This window comes from Trichomycterus rosablanca, chromosome 10, assembly GCF_030014385.1.
Source record: "Trichomycterus rosablanca isolate fTriRos1 chromosome 10, fTriRos1.hap1, whole genome shotgun sequence".
NCBI lineage: Eukaryota > Metazoa > Chordata > Actinopteri > Siluriformes > Trichomycteridae > Trichomycterus > Trichomycterus rosablanca.
In genome coordinates, this window is record NC_085997.1 from 39,994,840 (window position 1) to 40,007,000 (window position 12,161).

At 44.0% G+C, this 12,161-nt stretch overlaps 1 protein-coding gene across 2 annotated transcripts in view; it reads right to left on the bottom strand.

The window, feature by feature from the left end:
- spag9b (sperm associated antigen 9b) overlaps positions 1–12,161 on the bottom strand; it is a 43,072-nt gene that overhangs the window by 15,558 nt on the left and 15,353 nt on the right. For both annotated transcript variants that reach the window (XM_063003343.1, XM_063003345.1), the window contains 9 exons: positions 9,257–9,407; positions 5,319–5,532; positions 4,091–4,184; positions 3,756–3,877; positions 2,898–2,955; positions 2,632–2,784; positions 2,005–2,056; positions 1,782–1,912; positions 1,082–1,138 (listed from right to left, as the gene is read on the bottom strand). In XM_063003343.1, the coding sequence (XP_062859413.1) occupies positions 1,082–1,138; positions 1,782–1,912; positions 2,005–2,056; positions 2,632–2,784; positions 2,898–2,955; positions 3,756–3,877; positions 4,091–4,184; positions 5,319–5,532; positions 9,257–9,407 (1,032 nt within the window). The remainder of the gene's footprint in view (positions 1–1,081; positions 1,139–1,781; positions 1,913–2,004; positions 2,057–2,631; positions 2,785–2,897; positions 2,956–3,755; positions 3,878–4,090; positions 4,185–5,318; positions 5,533–9,256; positions 9,408–12,161) is intronic.

Sequence of the window (12,161 nt, forward strand, 5' to 3'; positions counted from 1 at the left end):
ATAATAAAAATAATAACAGTAATAATAATGATAGTAATAATAATATTAGTAATAATAATAATAAAAATTTATAATAATAATAGTAATAATAATAGTAATAATAGTAATAATACTATTAGTAATAATAATAATAATAATAATAATTAATAATAATAATAATAGTAATAATAATAGTATTAATAATATTAGTAATAATAATATAAGTAATAATAATAATAATAATAATAATTAATAATAATAATAGTAATAACAGTAATAGTACTAATAGTAATAATAATAATTAATAATAATAATAATAATAAGTAATAATAATAATAATAACAGTAATAATAATATTAGTAATAATAATAATAATAGTAATAATAATAATAATAATAATAATAATAGTAACAATAATAATAACAATAATAATAGTAATAATAATAATAATTGTAATAATAATAATAATAATAATAATAATTTATTATAATAATAATAATAATAATAACAGTAATAATAGTAATAATAAAAATAATAATAATAATAGTAATAACAGTAATAATAACAGCGGGCAGAATTTGTCATAAGGTTAACGATAATAAAGCCCCGCCCATTTAGAGGGAAGACGTCATTAGATTGGTCAGATTTACAGTCATTTAAAGTCGGTCTCTTATTGAATGAGAATTAAGAGCTGAACCGACGTTCTTTATAGTGACAGCAGGGGGCGACAAAGTGGTGCCTTAAATTGAACCCTTCCCAATGCAGCACACACTGAACAGGGCAGGTATGAAGGGTTTATTTGCTCAGATTTGTGTTTGTATAATCAGAACTGAATGCTTTAAGATATTATTTTTTTTGAATATCTAAGGCACTAGAGGGCCCTGACGGTTCCCCTCTGTTGTAAACCATTCCCAAATCTAAGACCTTGTTTAGGATTTAAAGACCAGATCTGGTGCAGATGTGAGTTTACCAGCATTGTAAAGATTTACCTACATCCTGCACGGAGAAAAGCAAAAACACAGACGTGGAGAGGAGAAAGCATGATGAACCATCAGCAGACACACAGTAAGAACGTTTAAAAAAAACCAGAGAGGAAGCTTACAATTGCCAGATACTGGATTTCTTCTTCTCGGTCAGGGCGGGGTTCTCCCTCGAGGCCCTGTATAGGAAGAATAAACAGAACAGGAAAACATGATGATATACACTGAGCAGGTCCATCATTCTCAACTGAACACGGTCTCTACACATAAAAGCTACTCGAGCTTCGAACCGTGGGTTACGACGTGTCCCCACATAACCACGCCACGCCCATTTAGAGAGAAGATAAGCTTGGATTGGTCAGTTTTACTGGTCTGTCTCTCATTAAATGTCGCTCTTTCTAGCGACAGCAGAGGGCGACAAAGAGACATCGGTCATTTAACCCTTTACATTCCAGCACAAATTGAACGGGCAGCCAGAAGAACAGCCACAGACTCTGAATTATGTCTGTGTGTGGGAATTTGTGCCCGTCCAGTAGTACAAAAGATGTAGCACCGATCGATCAGTCGGTGTTCCGGTTCGTCCCAGAGCTGTTGAGTGGGGCTGAGCTCAGGGCTCTGTGCAGGACGCTGGAGCTTCTTGGCTTTTAAACCCGAGCCATGCTGGAACAGGATAGGACCTTCCCTAAACAGCTGCTGGAAAATCAGACGCATGTGATTTCCATATAGGGTATATTTAATCAGCGAAAGTGCGCCTCCTAGTGGCCAGAATTCTCTGGCTCTCTTAATCAGCTATGATTAATCATCGGCTGGATCGGTACTAACCGGATCATCTCGGTCCACCTGACGGCTTCCTGCAGCTCCATCAGTCTCTCCTTGTACTGGTTTCGTTCCATCAGCACTCTGGCCATCTCCACCCGTGTGAACCTCTTCCGCTGGGCTGTAGGAACGTCACTCTGCAAGGAAACGACCACAAACATCCCATAATATAAGGGTCTGGTATAACGGGACACGATTTCTATTACTGTCCATGTTCTGCAGCACTCACTTCGTCTTCCTCTTTGGTCCGCCGTTTGGCCACCTCCAGCTCCGCCCGCACCCTGTCCAGATCAAATAACGAGATGTTAATCTTCTCCCTTTTAGTCATAGCCAGTTCCTCTTCCTCTGCTGGAGACCCTGATGCCGTATGAGGAGGGTATCCAGCCACCGAACACTTCTTATTCGCCCGTACTTCAGCAACTCACGGAGAGTCACGCTCTACTAACCGGGGTCCTTACACAGCCTCGAAGACCACGCCCCACCTTTCTTTTTAGTCCCGTCTTTTCCCACCCAGCAGACTAGTGCCTGCACTGCCGATCGCGCCCACTAGAGGTGGCCGGTAGCACACAACCATCACTGAGAAAACCCTGAGCTCCTGGGTTCGGGTCTCGGCGGTGCTGTCGACCTGGCCGGGTGTTCAACAGACACTGTTACCGTGGATGCAGGGGTGAAACAGTGCCACCTGCTGGTGGGTCGAATCGCCAGCATGAAAAATGCGCATAATTAACCAACAACATGAATAAATAAATAAAGCTTATTTACATCTGCCGTGTGCCCATCACATGCTTTGAATAACCGAGGTATTCGACCCCATGCACACCTGTAACGAGCACTGAGAACACACGGGTGCTCTTACTTTTTAATCTCCTCCTCCAGCTCCTTGTTCTTGTCCTGCAGTCTGTCTCTGGTCCGTCTGAGCACTTTCATCTCGCCCCGCAGAGCCTCCTTCTCACAGGTCAGCTCGTCCACTCGACCGATCAGCTCGTTCTTCGCCGCGTTAAGAGCGTTCCTGCGGGGAGCGCACACAAACAGAGGACATGGCAACCGGGCAGGACCACAGACGCCTTCAGATCAGCAGAATAAATCATGAATGAGCTTCTGTATAATATAAGAACGTTTTACTTGGTCTCCAGAAGCTGAGTGTTCTCCTGGATGAGATGCTCCACCTCCCGTCCCATACCTGCAGTAAAGAGAAGCAGAATGAACCCGGATCAGAACACTCAGCACACACAGAGCAGGTATTATTTAGGTGCTGGATGATTCTCAGCACTGCAGTGACACTGACATGGTGGTGGTGTGTTAGTGTGTGTTGTGCTGGTATGAGTGGATCAGACACAGCAGCGCTGCTGGAGTTTTTAAACACCTCGCCGTCACTGCTGGACCGAGAATAGTCCACCGACCAAAAACATCCACCCGACAGCTCCCCATGGGCAGCGTCCTGTGCCCACTGATGAAGGTCTAGAAGATGAGCGACTCAAACAGCAGCAATAGATGAGCGATCGTCTCTGACTTTACATCTACAAGGTGGACCGACTAGGTAGGAGTGTCTAATAGAGTGGACAGTGAGTGGACACGGTGTTTAAAAACTCCAGCAGCGCTGCTGTGCACAACACACTCTAACACGCCACCACCATGTCAGTGTCACTGCAGTGCTGAGAATCATCCACCACCTAAATAATACCTGCTCTGTGGGGGTCCTGACCATTGAAGAACAGCATGAAAGGGGGTAACAAAGCATGTAGAGAAACATATGGACTACAGTCAGTAATTGTAGAACTACAAAGTGCTTCTATGTGGTAAGTAAGGGAAATATGATCGGGGCATTAGGTACGACTAATGTCCATCGATTATTTGAGCCTCTAATCGTCTAGTGCAGGGGTTCCAGCCACGCCCGCCGTGTTACCATAACAACAAGCACTTTAATTAATGCAGGGTTCACAAACTTTAGCTTAAAACCGTGCGTGAATCATTTACACTCACCCAGTAAATCCGCGCCCTCGTCCACGTCTCCAATCAGGTCGGTGCCTGCTGAGGAGAGCTCCTCAAACAGGGAGTCGGTGTTCCGCTCCAAAACCACGTTCTCAAAACCCTTAGTGGGGGTGCTGGGGGGGGGGGGGGGGGGAGAGTGATGTACTGGTGAAAAACACGCATTAGAACCTGTGGTGATGTAACGGGTGCATCTCTGTATAAGTAGAGCGTCTAAATAACCTGACCATGAGCTCCAGGTCTGATTAGAACCCTCTCTACTGAGGAGCTGATCAGGTAGGTAGTAGGGAGCAGGGCGGGTCACCGGGTGTTTATCAGTGATGGTTTACCTGGACACTTTGAGGCCGCTCAGGTCCATGTCCAGTTCAGGGGTGGACTCGATAATCGCCTGCACCTCAGACTTCTCCGGGCTCTCCATCAGATCTGTTTACATTAATAACGGTTATGATCAAACGAGGTGAAGCGCCTTGATCAGACCCCCTGTGTTCAGTAATTACAGCCACGAGGCCTTCAGATACGTCTAGACAAGCTGTTCGGACACGGATTTAGGCGCTTTGTCCCCTTCTTCATGGAAAATCATCTAAAGTATTCAGATATCACCTTCAAATCTCTCCACAAATGTCCACTGGAGGTCAGGTCAAAAACATGTGGATCATTGCTGTTACCATCAGCTCATGACACGTAATTCTGAAGCTCCACGTGTATCTGTGTTTATCTGGATTCTCCTCCCTGTTTCACTTTTAAACTTGTGTTACAGCTCCAGCTTCTGAGAAATGGTGAGAATCAGAATCAGCTTCTCCCAGAGTCTAAAACGCTTCTGGTTGAGAATAAAGCTTAACGTGGTTTAATGTAGTAAAAGAAGGAGACAGGAGCACTAAACTTCTCTTCATTATTACTGCTCATAAGTTCCTCCACTAATCACATTCCTCACTCGCTGTTTTACTACAGTAAGTCACGCTAAGTTTTGTGCACCGCCGTCACACTTCATAGGAAATAACGGCACAGCGGCGCAGAAGCGGTTCTGTCACTTCTCGTGTGAATGCGCCGGTGCCGAAGGGAATACGGTATTCCAACATCGAGCATCTCCAGCATTAAGAAGCGTCAGGAAATAATAAAGAAGTAAAACTAAAGTGCAGCTTTTATTGTATTTTTATTGATGTGTAACTGTTAGTAATTGTATTTCAGTGTGTTTATATTATATTTGTGTTATTTTCAGTGTTTAAGTGTCAAAAACAACCTCATTATTTTACATGAGACTAAAATATCTGCAGCTCCACGGGACCATGGACGCATTAACAGGTTCTCCCAAACATCCTTATGGGGAAAAATACCTCGAAACTCAACGTCTTTAAAACTCAACACCCCTCCCAGAACCGACTCACGTCCAGTTTTAAGGTAGCGCTGTGTTAGTAATAATATGGTGCTTCAGATCAATGCAGCATGTCGTTATATAACCAAAAACCTTTAATCAAAGCTCTAATATTTGTACGTATCTTAGTTCTAATTGTTAATGAATCTTTTGACAGGAGGAGGAGGATTTCTGACTCTGACTCTGACCTGTAGGAGGCGTCGTTGTCGCTCCAGCCTCCTGTACAGCTGAAATGTCCTTACTGCTGTCCGGCTTTCTACTGCTGGAGTTCAAGTTCCTGTCCAGTCCCTGCGCCGCCCCGGTCCGAGTCACGTCTGCCGACGTCAAGGCAGCGTCTGAGGTGGCGCTGGACATCGGGGTAGCGGAGTCGGAGCCGCCGCGATTCGCTTCTGAGAGTTCATCCTGCAACAGAAACCAGCACGGTCTGAGGCCAGTCCGGGTACCGAACACGACCATGCTGACCAACTACTGACCCCATCCATTCTATACAGAAACCGTTATGAATAGAAACACCTCCAATTGTAGGTGACTGTCAGTGAGTGAGTGAGTGCGCCTCCGTGCCCCCTCTGCTGTCCATAAATGGCAATGTAGAAGAGCATGAATCTGTAATCGTGCCCCCCCCACCAATGGTCCATCATTCCATTAAAGCTTTCTGCTCTATCACATTACCGATCAATACCGGTGTATCCGAGACGGACACGGGCTGGAATACGATCCTTTTACCAAGGAGCTCTGAGGAACTCGAGGGTGTTCTAATCACGGCAGAGAGGAACAGAACAGGGTACAGGATCGTCCGAAGGTCTCTGTGCAGCGGCATGGATCAGCCAGCAGAGGGCGTAACTGCTGCAGTTATGAGGAGGGTATAACTCTGACAGAGGGGAATCCTCATCACTGCTGCAGTTACGCCCTCTGCAGGCTGATGGAAGGCGCCGCACAGAGACGGGGGATGATGAGGGCAGCTCGTTCACTCCGGTGGTTTAAGTATGCGGGACGCAGCTTCACCACATCACCTCCTGGAATCTGTTCAGAACAGAAGCTCTGACAATACCGACGCTGGCACGGCTCTCCTTCCTGTGAGGCCTCGGGGGTCCCCAAAAGTGCAGCACGTTCAGTACGCAGCACGGCCAACCAAAACCGCCGGCGTGTATCTAAAGGAACCGACGTCATCGTGACCCTGGCTGCTCACAGACTCATCACAGATTCAGTAGTCATGTTACTAAATCTGCATCGTGGTACTGTAAGAACATCAATAAGATCAGAGACGCGTCCACTCCATTAAACAGCTTTCTCAGAGGTTTCATCTCTAGAGTTTCTCACCACAGCAAAAGAACAGAAGAGAACAGAAGAGAACAGAAGAGAATAAAGTACAAAAAAAGGAAAAAGAATAGAAAAGAATAGAAGAGACAAGAGGAGAACTTAAGAGAATAGAAAAGAAAAGAAGAGAACCAAAGAGAACAGAACAGAAGAGAAGAGAAGATGAAATAAGAGATGAGAACAGAAGAGAACTGAAAAAAAGAAAACAGAAGAGAAAAGAATAGAATAAAAGAGATGAGAAGAGAAGAGAAGAGAAGAGAAAGAGAAGAGAAAAGAAGAGTAAAGAAAAGAAGAGAACAGAAGAGAACAAAAGAGAAGAGAACAGAAGAGACGAGACGAGAACAAAAGAGAAGAGAAAAGAACAAAATAAAATAAAAGAGAAGAGAAAAGAAGAGAATAGAAAAGAAGAGAACAGAAGAGAAAATAATGAAAAAGAGAACAAAAGTGATTAGAAAAGAAGAGACAAGAAGGGAAGAGAGCAGAAGAAAACTGAAGAGAACAGAACATAAGAGAACAAAACAGAAGAGAACAGAAGAGAAGAGAACAGAACAAAACAGAACAAAAAAGATTTGAAAAGAACAGAAAAGAAGATAATGGAAAAAAGAGAATAGAACAGAAGAGAACAGAAGAGAACATACAGTGCTGGCCAAAAGTATTGGCACCCCTGCAATTCTGTCAGATAATACTCAATTTCTTCCAGAAAATGATTGCAATTACAAATGCTTTGGTATTAAAATGTTCATTTAATTTGTCTTCAATGGAAAACCACAAAAAGAATTGTCAAAAAGCCAAATTGGATATAATTCCACACCAAACATAAAAAAGGGGGTGGACAAAAGTATTGGCACCCTTTGAAAAATCATGTGATGCTTCTCTAATTTGTGTAATTAACAGCACCTGTTACTTACCTGTGGCACATAACAGGTGGTGGCAATAACTAAATCACACTTGCAGCCAGTTAAAATGGATTAAAGTTGACTCAACCTCTGTCCTGTGTCCTTGTGTGTACCACATTGAGCATGGAGAAAAGAAAGAAGACCAAAGAACTGTCTGAGGACTTGAGAAGCAAAATTGTGAGGAAGCATGGGCAATCTCAAGGCTACAAGTCCATCTCCAAAGACCTGAATGTTCCTGTGTCTACCGTGCGCAGTGTCATCAAGAAGTTTAAAGCCCATGGCACTGTGGCTAACCTCCCTAGATGTGGACGGAAAAGAAAAATTGACGAGAGATTTCAACGAAAGATTGTGCGGATGGTGGATAAAGAACCTCGACTAACATCCAAACAAGTTCAAGCTGCCCTGCAGTCCGAGGGTACAACAGTGTCAACCCGTACTATCCGTCGGCGTCTGAATGAAAAGGGACTCTATGGTAGGATACCCAGGAAGACCCCACTTCTGACCCAGAGACATAAAAAAGCCAGGCTGGAGTTTGCCAAAACTTACCTGAGAAAGCCAAAAACGTTTTGGAAGAATGTTCTCTGGTCAGATGAGACAAAAGTAGAGCTTTTTGGGAAAAGGCATCAACATAGAGTTTACAGGGAAAAAAACGAGGCCTTCAAAGAAAAGAACACGGTCCCTACAGTCAAACATGGCGGAGGTTCCCTGATGTTTTGGGGTTGCTTTGCTGCCTCTGGCACTGGACTGCTTGACCGTGTGCATGGCATTATGAAGTCTGAAGACTACCAACAAATTTTGCAGCATAATGTAGGGCCCAGTGTGAGAAAGCTGGGTCTCCCTCAGAGGTCATGGGTCTTCCAGCAGGACAAAGACCCAAAACACACTTCAAAAAGCACTAGAAAATGGTTTGAGAGAAAGCACTGGAGACTTCTAAAGTGGCCAGCAATGAGTCCAGACCTGAATCCCATAGAACACCTGTGGAGAGATCTCAAAATGGCAGTTTGGAGAAGGCACCCTTCAAATCTCAGGGACCTGGAGCAGTTTGCCAAAGAAGAATGGTCTAAAATTCCAGCAGGGCATTGTAAGACACTCATTGATGGTTACCGGAAGCGGTTGTTTGCAGTTATTTTGTCTAAAGGTTGTGCTACCAAGTATTAGGCTGAGGGTGCCAATACTTTTGTCCGGCCCATTTTTGGAGTTTTGTGTAAAATGATAATTGATTTGACTTTTTTTTCATTTTCTTTTGTGTTTTTTCATTGCAAGCAAAATAAATGAAGATATTAATACCAAAGCATTTGTGATTGCAATCATTTTCTGGAAGAAATTGAGTATTATCTGACAGAATTGCAGAACAGAGAACAGAATGGAACAAAAGAGAACTAAAGAGAACAGAAGAGAACATAGGAGAACAGAATGGAACAAAAGAGAACTAAAGAGAACAGAAGAGAAGAGAACAGAACAAAAGAGAACAGAAGAGAACATAGGAGAACAGAATGGAACAAAAGAGAACTAAAGAGAACAGAAGAGAAGAGAACAGAACAGAACAGAAGACGTCTCTGTTCCTAATTCCTTACACTGGTTACCAGTATGTTAGAGAAGAGGACAGAAGAGAAAAGAAGAGAAAAGAACAGAACAGAAGAGAACACCAGTATGTTACAGGACAGACTGTAAGGTGCTGTTACTGGTGTGTAAAGCTCTGAATGCTGTGGGACCAGTGTGTGTATCAGGTACGATACAGAGACGAGAGCCGAGCAGGAACCTCACATCACAGGAACCGGTCCGTTGGTCCGTTGGTCCGTTAGTCCAGATTAAAGGTGAGACCAAACCCAGAGGAGCAGAGTGCAGAACCTCGGGTCTGTTGAGGTCCTCCAGTACCCAGTACCTGTATGAACCCCACCTGAACCGCTTATACTCACCCTGAGGCTGGTGTTGGAGCGCGGGTGGCTCAGGTCGTTGTACCTCCACGTGTCGGTCCCCGGACTCTCCGCCTGCTCCCTCTGGGGGTCGGGGGTCCTGACGTCTCCGCTCCCCAGAGAGAAAATCCCTAAAGATACGGGGCGCTCCTTCCTGCGTACACACACACGACAACACGTCAGCACGTGTGTATGAGCTACTGATTACTGATCTGTGAAGTGTGGTGGAGGTAGCAGAACACTGAGAGCAGAACCAGCTCAGCATCCAGAACAGAGATCTTACACCGGGTCTGTAGCAGAGAGGTGAAATAGCAAAGGGGAATCGGATACGCGTTCGAGTCTCAGACGGTGCAGCAGACATAATCGGCCACTCGTCTGCTGGGTTGGAAAAGACGGGACTAAAAAGTGGGCGGGGTCTTCGACACTGTGTAAGGACCCTGTCCAGAAGTGGAGGAGCGTGGAGATCAAAGAACAGAATCAAATAAAAGACAAGAGAAGAGAAGAGAACAGAACAGAACAGAGGAGAACAGAAGAGAACAGAACAAAGGAGAACAGAACAGAGGAGAAGAGAGGAGAAGAGAACAGAACAGAACAGAGGAGAACAGAACAGAGGAGAACAGAACAGAAGAGAAGAGAACAGAGGAGAACAGAACAGAAGAGAAGAGAACAGAAGAGAAGAGAAGAGAACAGAAGAGAACAGAGGAGAACAGAGGAGAACAGAGGAGAACAGAACAAAGGAGAACAGAACAGAGGAGAAGAGAGGAGAAGAGAACAGAACAGAGGAGAACAGAACAGAGGAGAAGAGAACAGAGGAGAACAGAACAGAAGAGAAGAGAACAGAAGAGAAGAGAAGAGAACAGAAGAGAACAGAGGAGAACAGAAGAGAACAGAGGAGAACAGAAGAGAACAGAACAAAGGAGAACAGAACAGAGGAGAACCGAACAGAGGAGAACAGAACAGAGGAGAACAGAAGAGAACAGAAGAGAACAGAAGAGAACAGAGGAGAACAGAAGAGAACAGAGGAGAACAGAAGAGAACAGAACAAAGGAGAACAGAACAGAGGAGAAGAGAGGAGAAGAGAACAGAACAGAACAGAGGAGAACAGAAGAGAACAGAAGAGAACAGAGGAGAACAGAAGAGAACAGAGGAGAACAGAACAAAGGAGAACAGAACAGAGGAGAAGAGAGGAGAAGAGAACAGAACAGAGGAGAACAGAACAGAGGAGAACAGAACAGAGGAGAACAGAACAGAAGAGAAGAGAACAGAACAGAAGAGAAGAGAACAGAAGAGAAGAGAAGAGAACAGAAGAGAACAGAGGAGAACAGAAGAGAACAGAGAACAGAAGAGAACAGAGGAGAACAGAGGAGAACAGAAGAGAACAGAACAAAGGAGAACAGAACAGAGGAGAACCGAACAGAGGAGAACAGAACAGAAGAGAACAGAAGAGAACAGAAGAGAACAGAAGAGAACAGAAGAGAACAGAGGAGAACAGAAGAGAACAGAGGAGAACAGAAGAGAACAGAATAAAGGAGAACAGAACAGAGGAGAGGAGAAGAGAACAGAACAGAACAGAACAGAGGAGAACAGAACAGAGGAGAACAGAACAGAAGAGAAGAGAACAGGAGAAGAGAACAGAGGAGAAGAGAAGAGAACAGAACAGAGGAGAACAGAACAGAGGAGAACAGAACAGAAGAGAAGAGAAGAGAACAGAGGAGAAGAGAACAGAGGAGAAGAGAACAGAACAGAAGAGAACAGAAGAGAACAGAAGAGAACAGAAGAGAACAGAAGAGAACAGAAGAGAACAGAGGAGAACAGAAGAGAACAGAGGAGAACAGAGGAGAACAGAAGAGAACAGAGGAGAACAGAAGAGAACAGAATAAAGGAGAACAGAACAGAGGAGAGGAGAAGAGAACAGAACAGAACAGAGGAGAACAGAACAGAGGAGAACAGAACAGAAGAGAAGAGAACAGGAGAAGAGAACAGAGGAGAAGAGAAGAGAACAGAACAGAGGAGAACAGAACAGAGGAGAACAGAACAGAAGAGAAGAGAAGAGAACAGAGGAGAAGAGAACAGAGGAGAAGAGAACAGAACAGAAGAGAACAGAACAGAACAGAACAGAGGAGAAGTGTCCAACCTGCACCTGCACCGCTTCTTATCACCTGCCAGGATCAGAATCTCACTTAAAATGGTGGAATACCCTACGTAGTGCACTTCACAGGAACGACCGGGGTGAATGGAACGCTCCTACAGAATCGGTGCTGATGGTTGAAAGACGCTTTCTGAACCAATCAGAGCTTCTGATTGTAATTGTTAGTAAGAAATGCTGTTATTTGCATTTATTCGGTTTGCGTCACACAGATGACGTGGTAATGAAACGCTCGATCGGCTTTCTAACCACTTCCTGTTTTACTTCACCACCGGGAAAAGTTTGGAGGTTTTTAATTATAAGCACATTTACAAAATAACGGATTCTGTTCCTAATGGGACGCACGCTTATAAATGTAATAGCATCTGGAAGAACAGAAGCTAAGGTAAGCAGCGGTTATGATGGTTTTTGCCGTGTTTGGGATTTTGGCCGCTGTGCCGTGATTTATCGAGCGCTTTTGTTCTGTAATGAAAACAAAACGTATCAGTTGAAGCTTTTAACTGGAACCTTCTTGTTACAGAAATTACATTCATTTACACAATGAGGAGGAAAGTAAAGACACGAAGTAAAACGGCTAAATACACTCGCTAATCTGTTGTTGTTTTTATCTGAACTTACAGATTATTTCTTTATTTCTGCGCTACATTTATAATATATGTTTTGTGTAGATTATATTGACTCGTTCAGGACCGACACAGCACCAGGACGGTTCCTGCGACTAACCGCTGGTGAGAGCGGCACTGCAGATAAATAAACAAGATA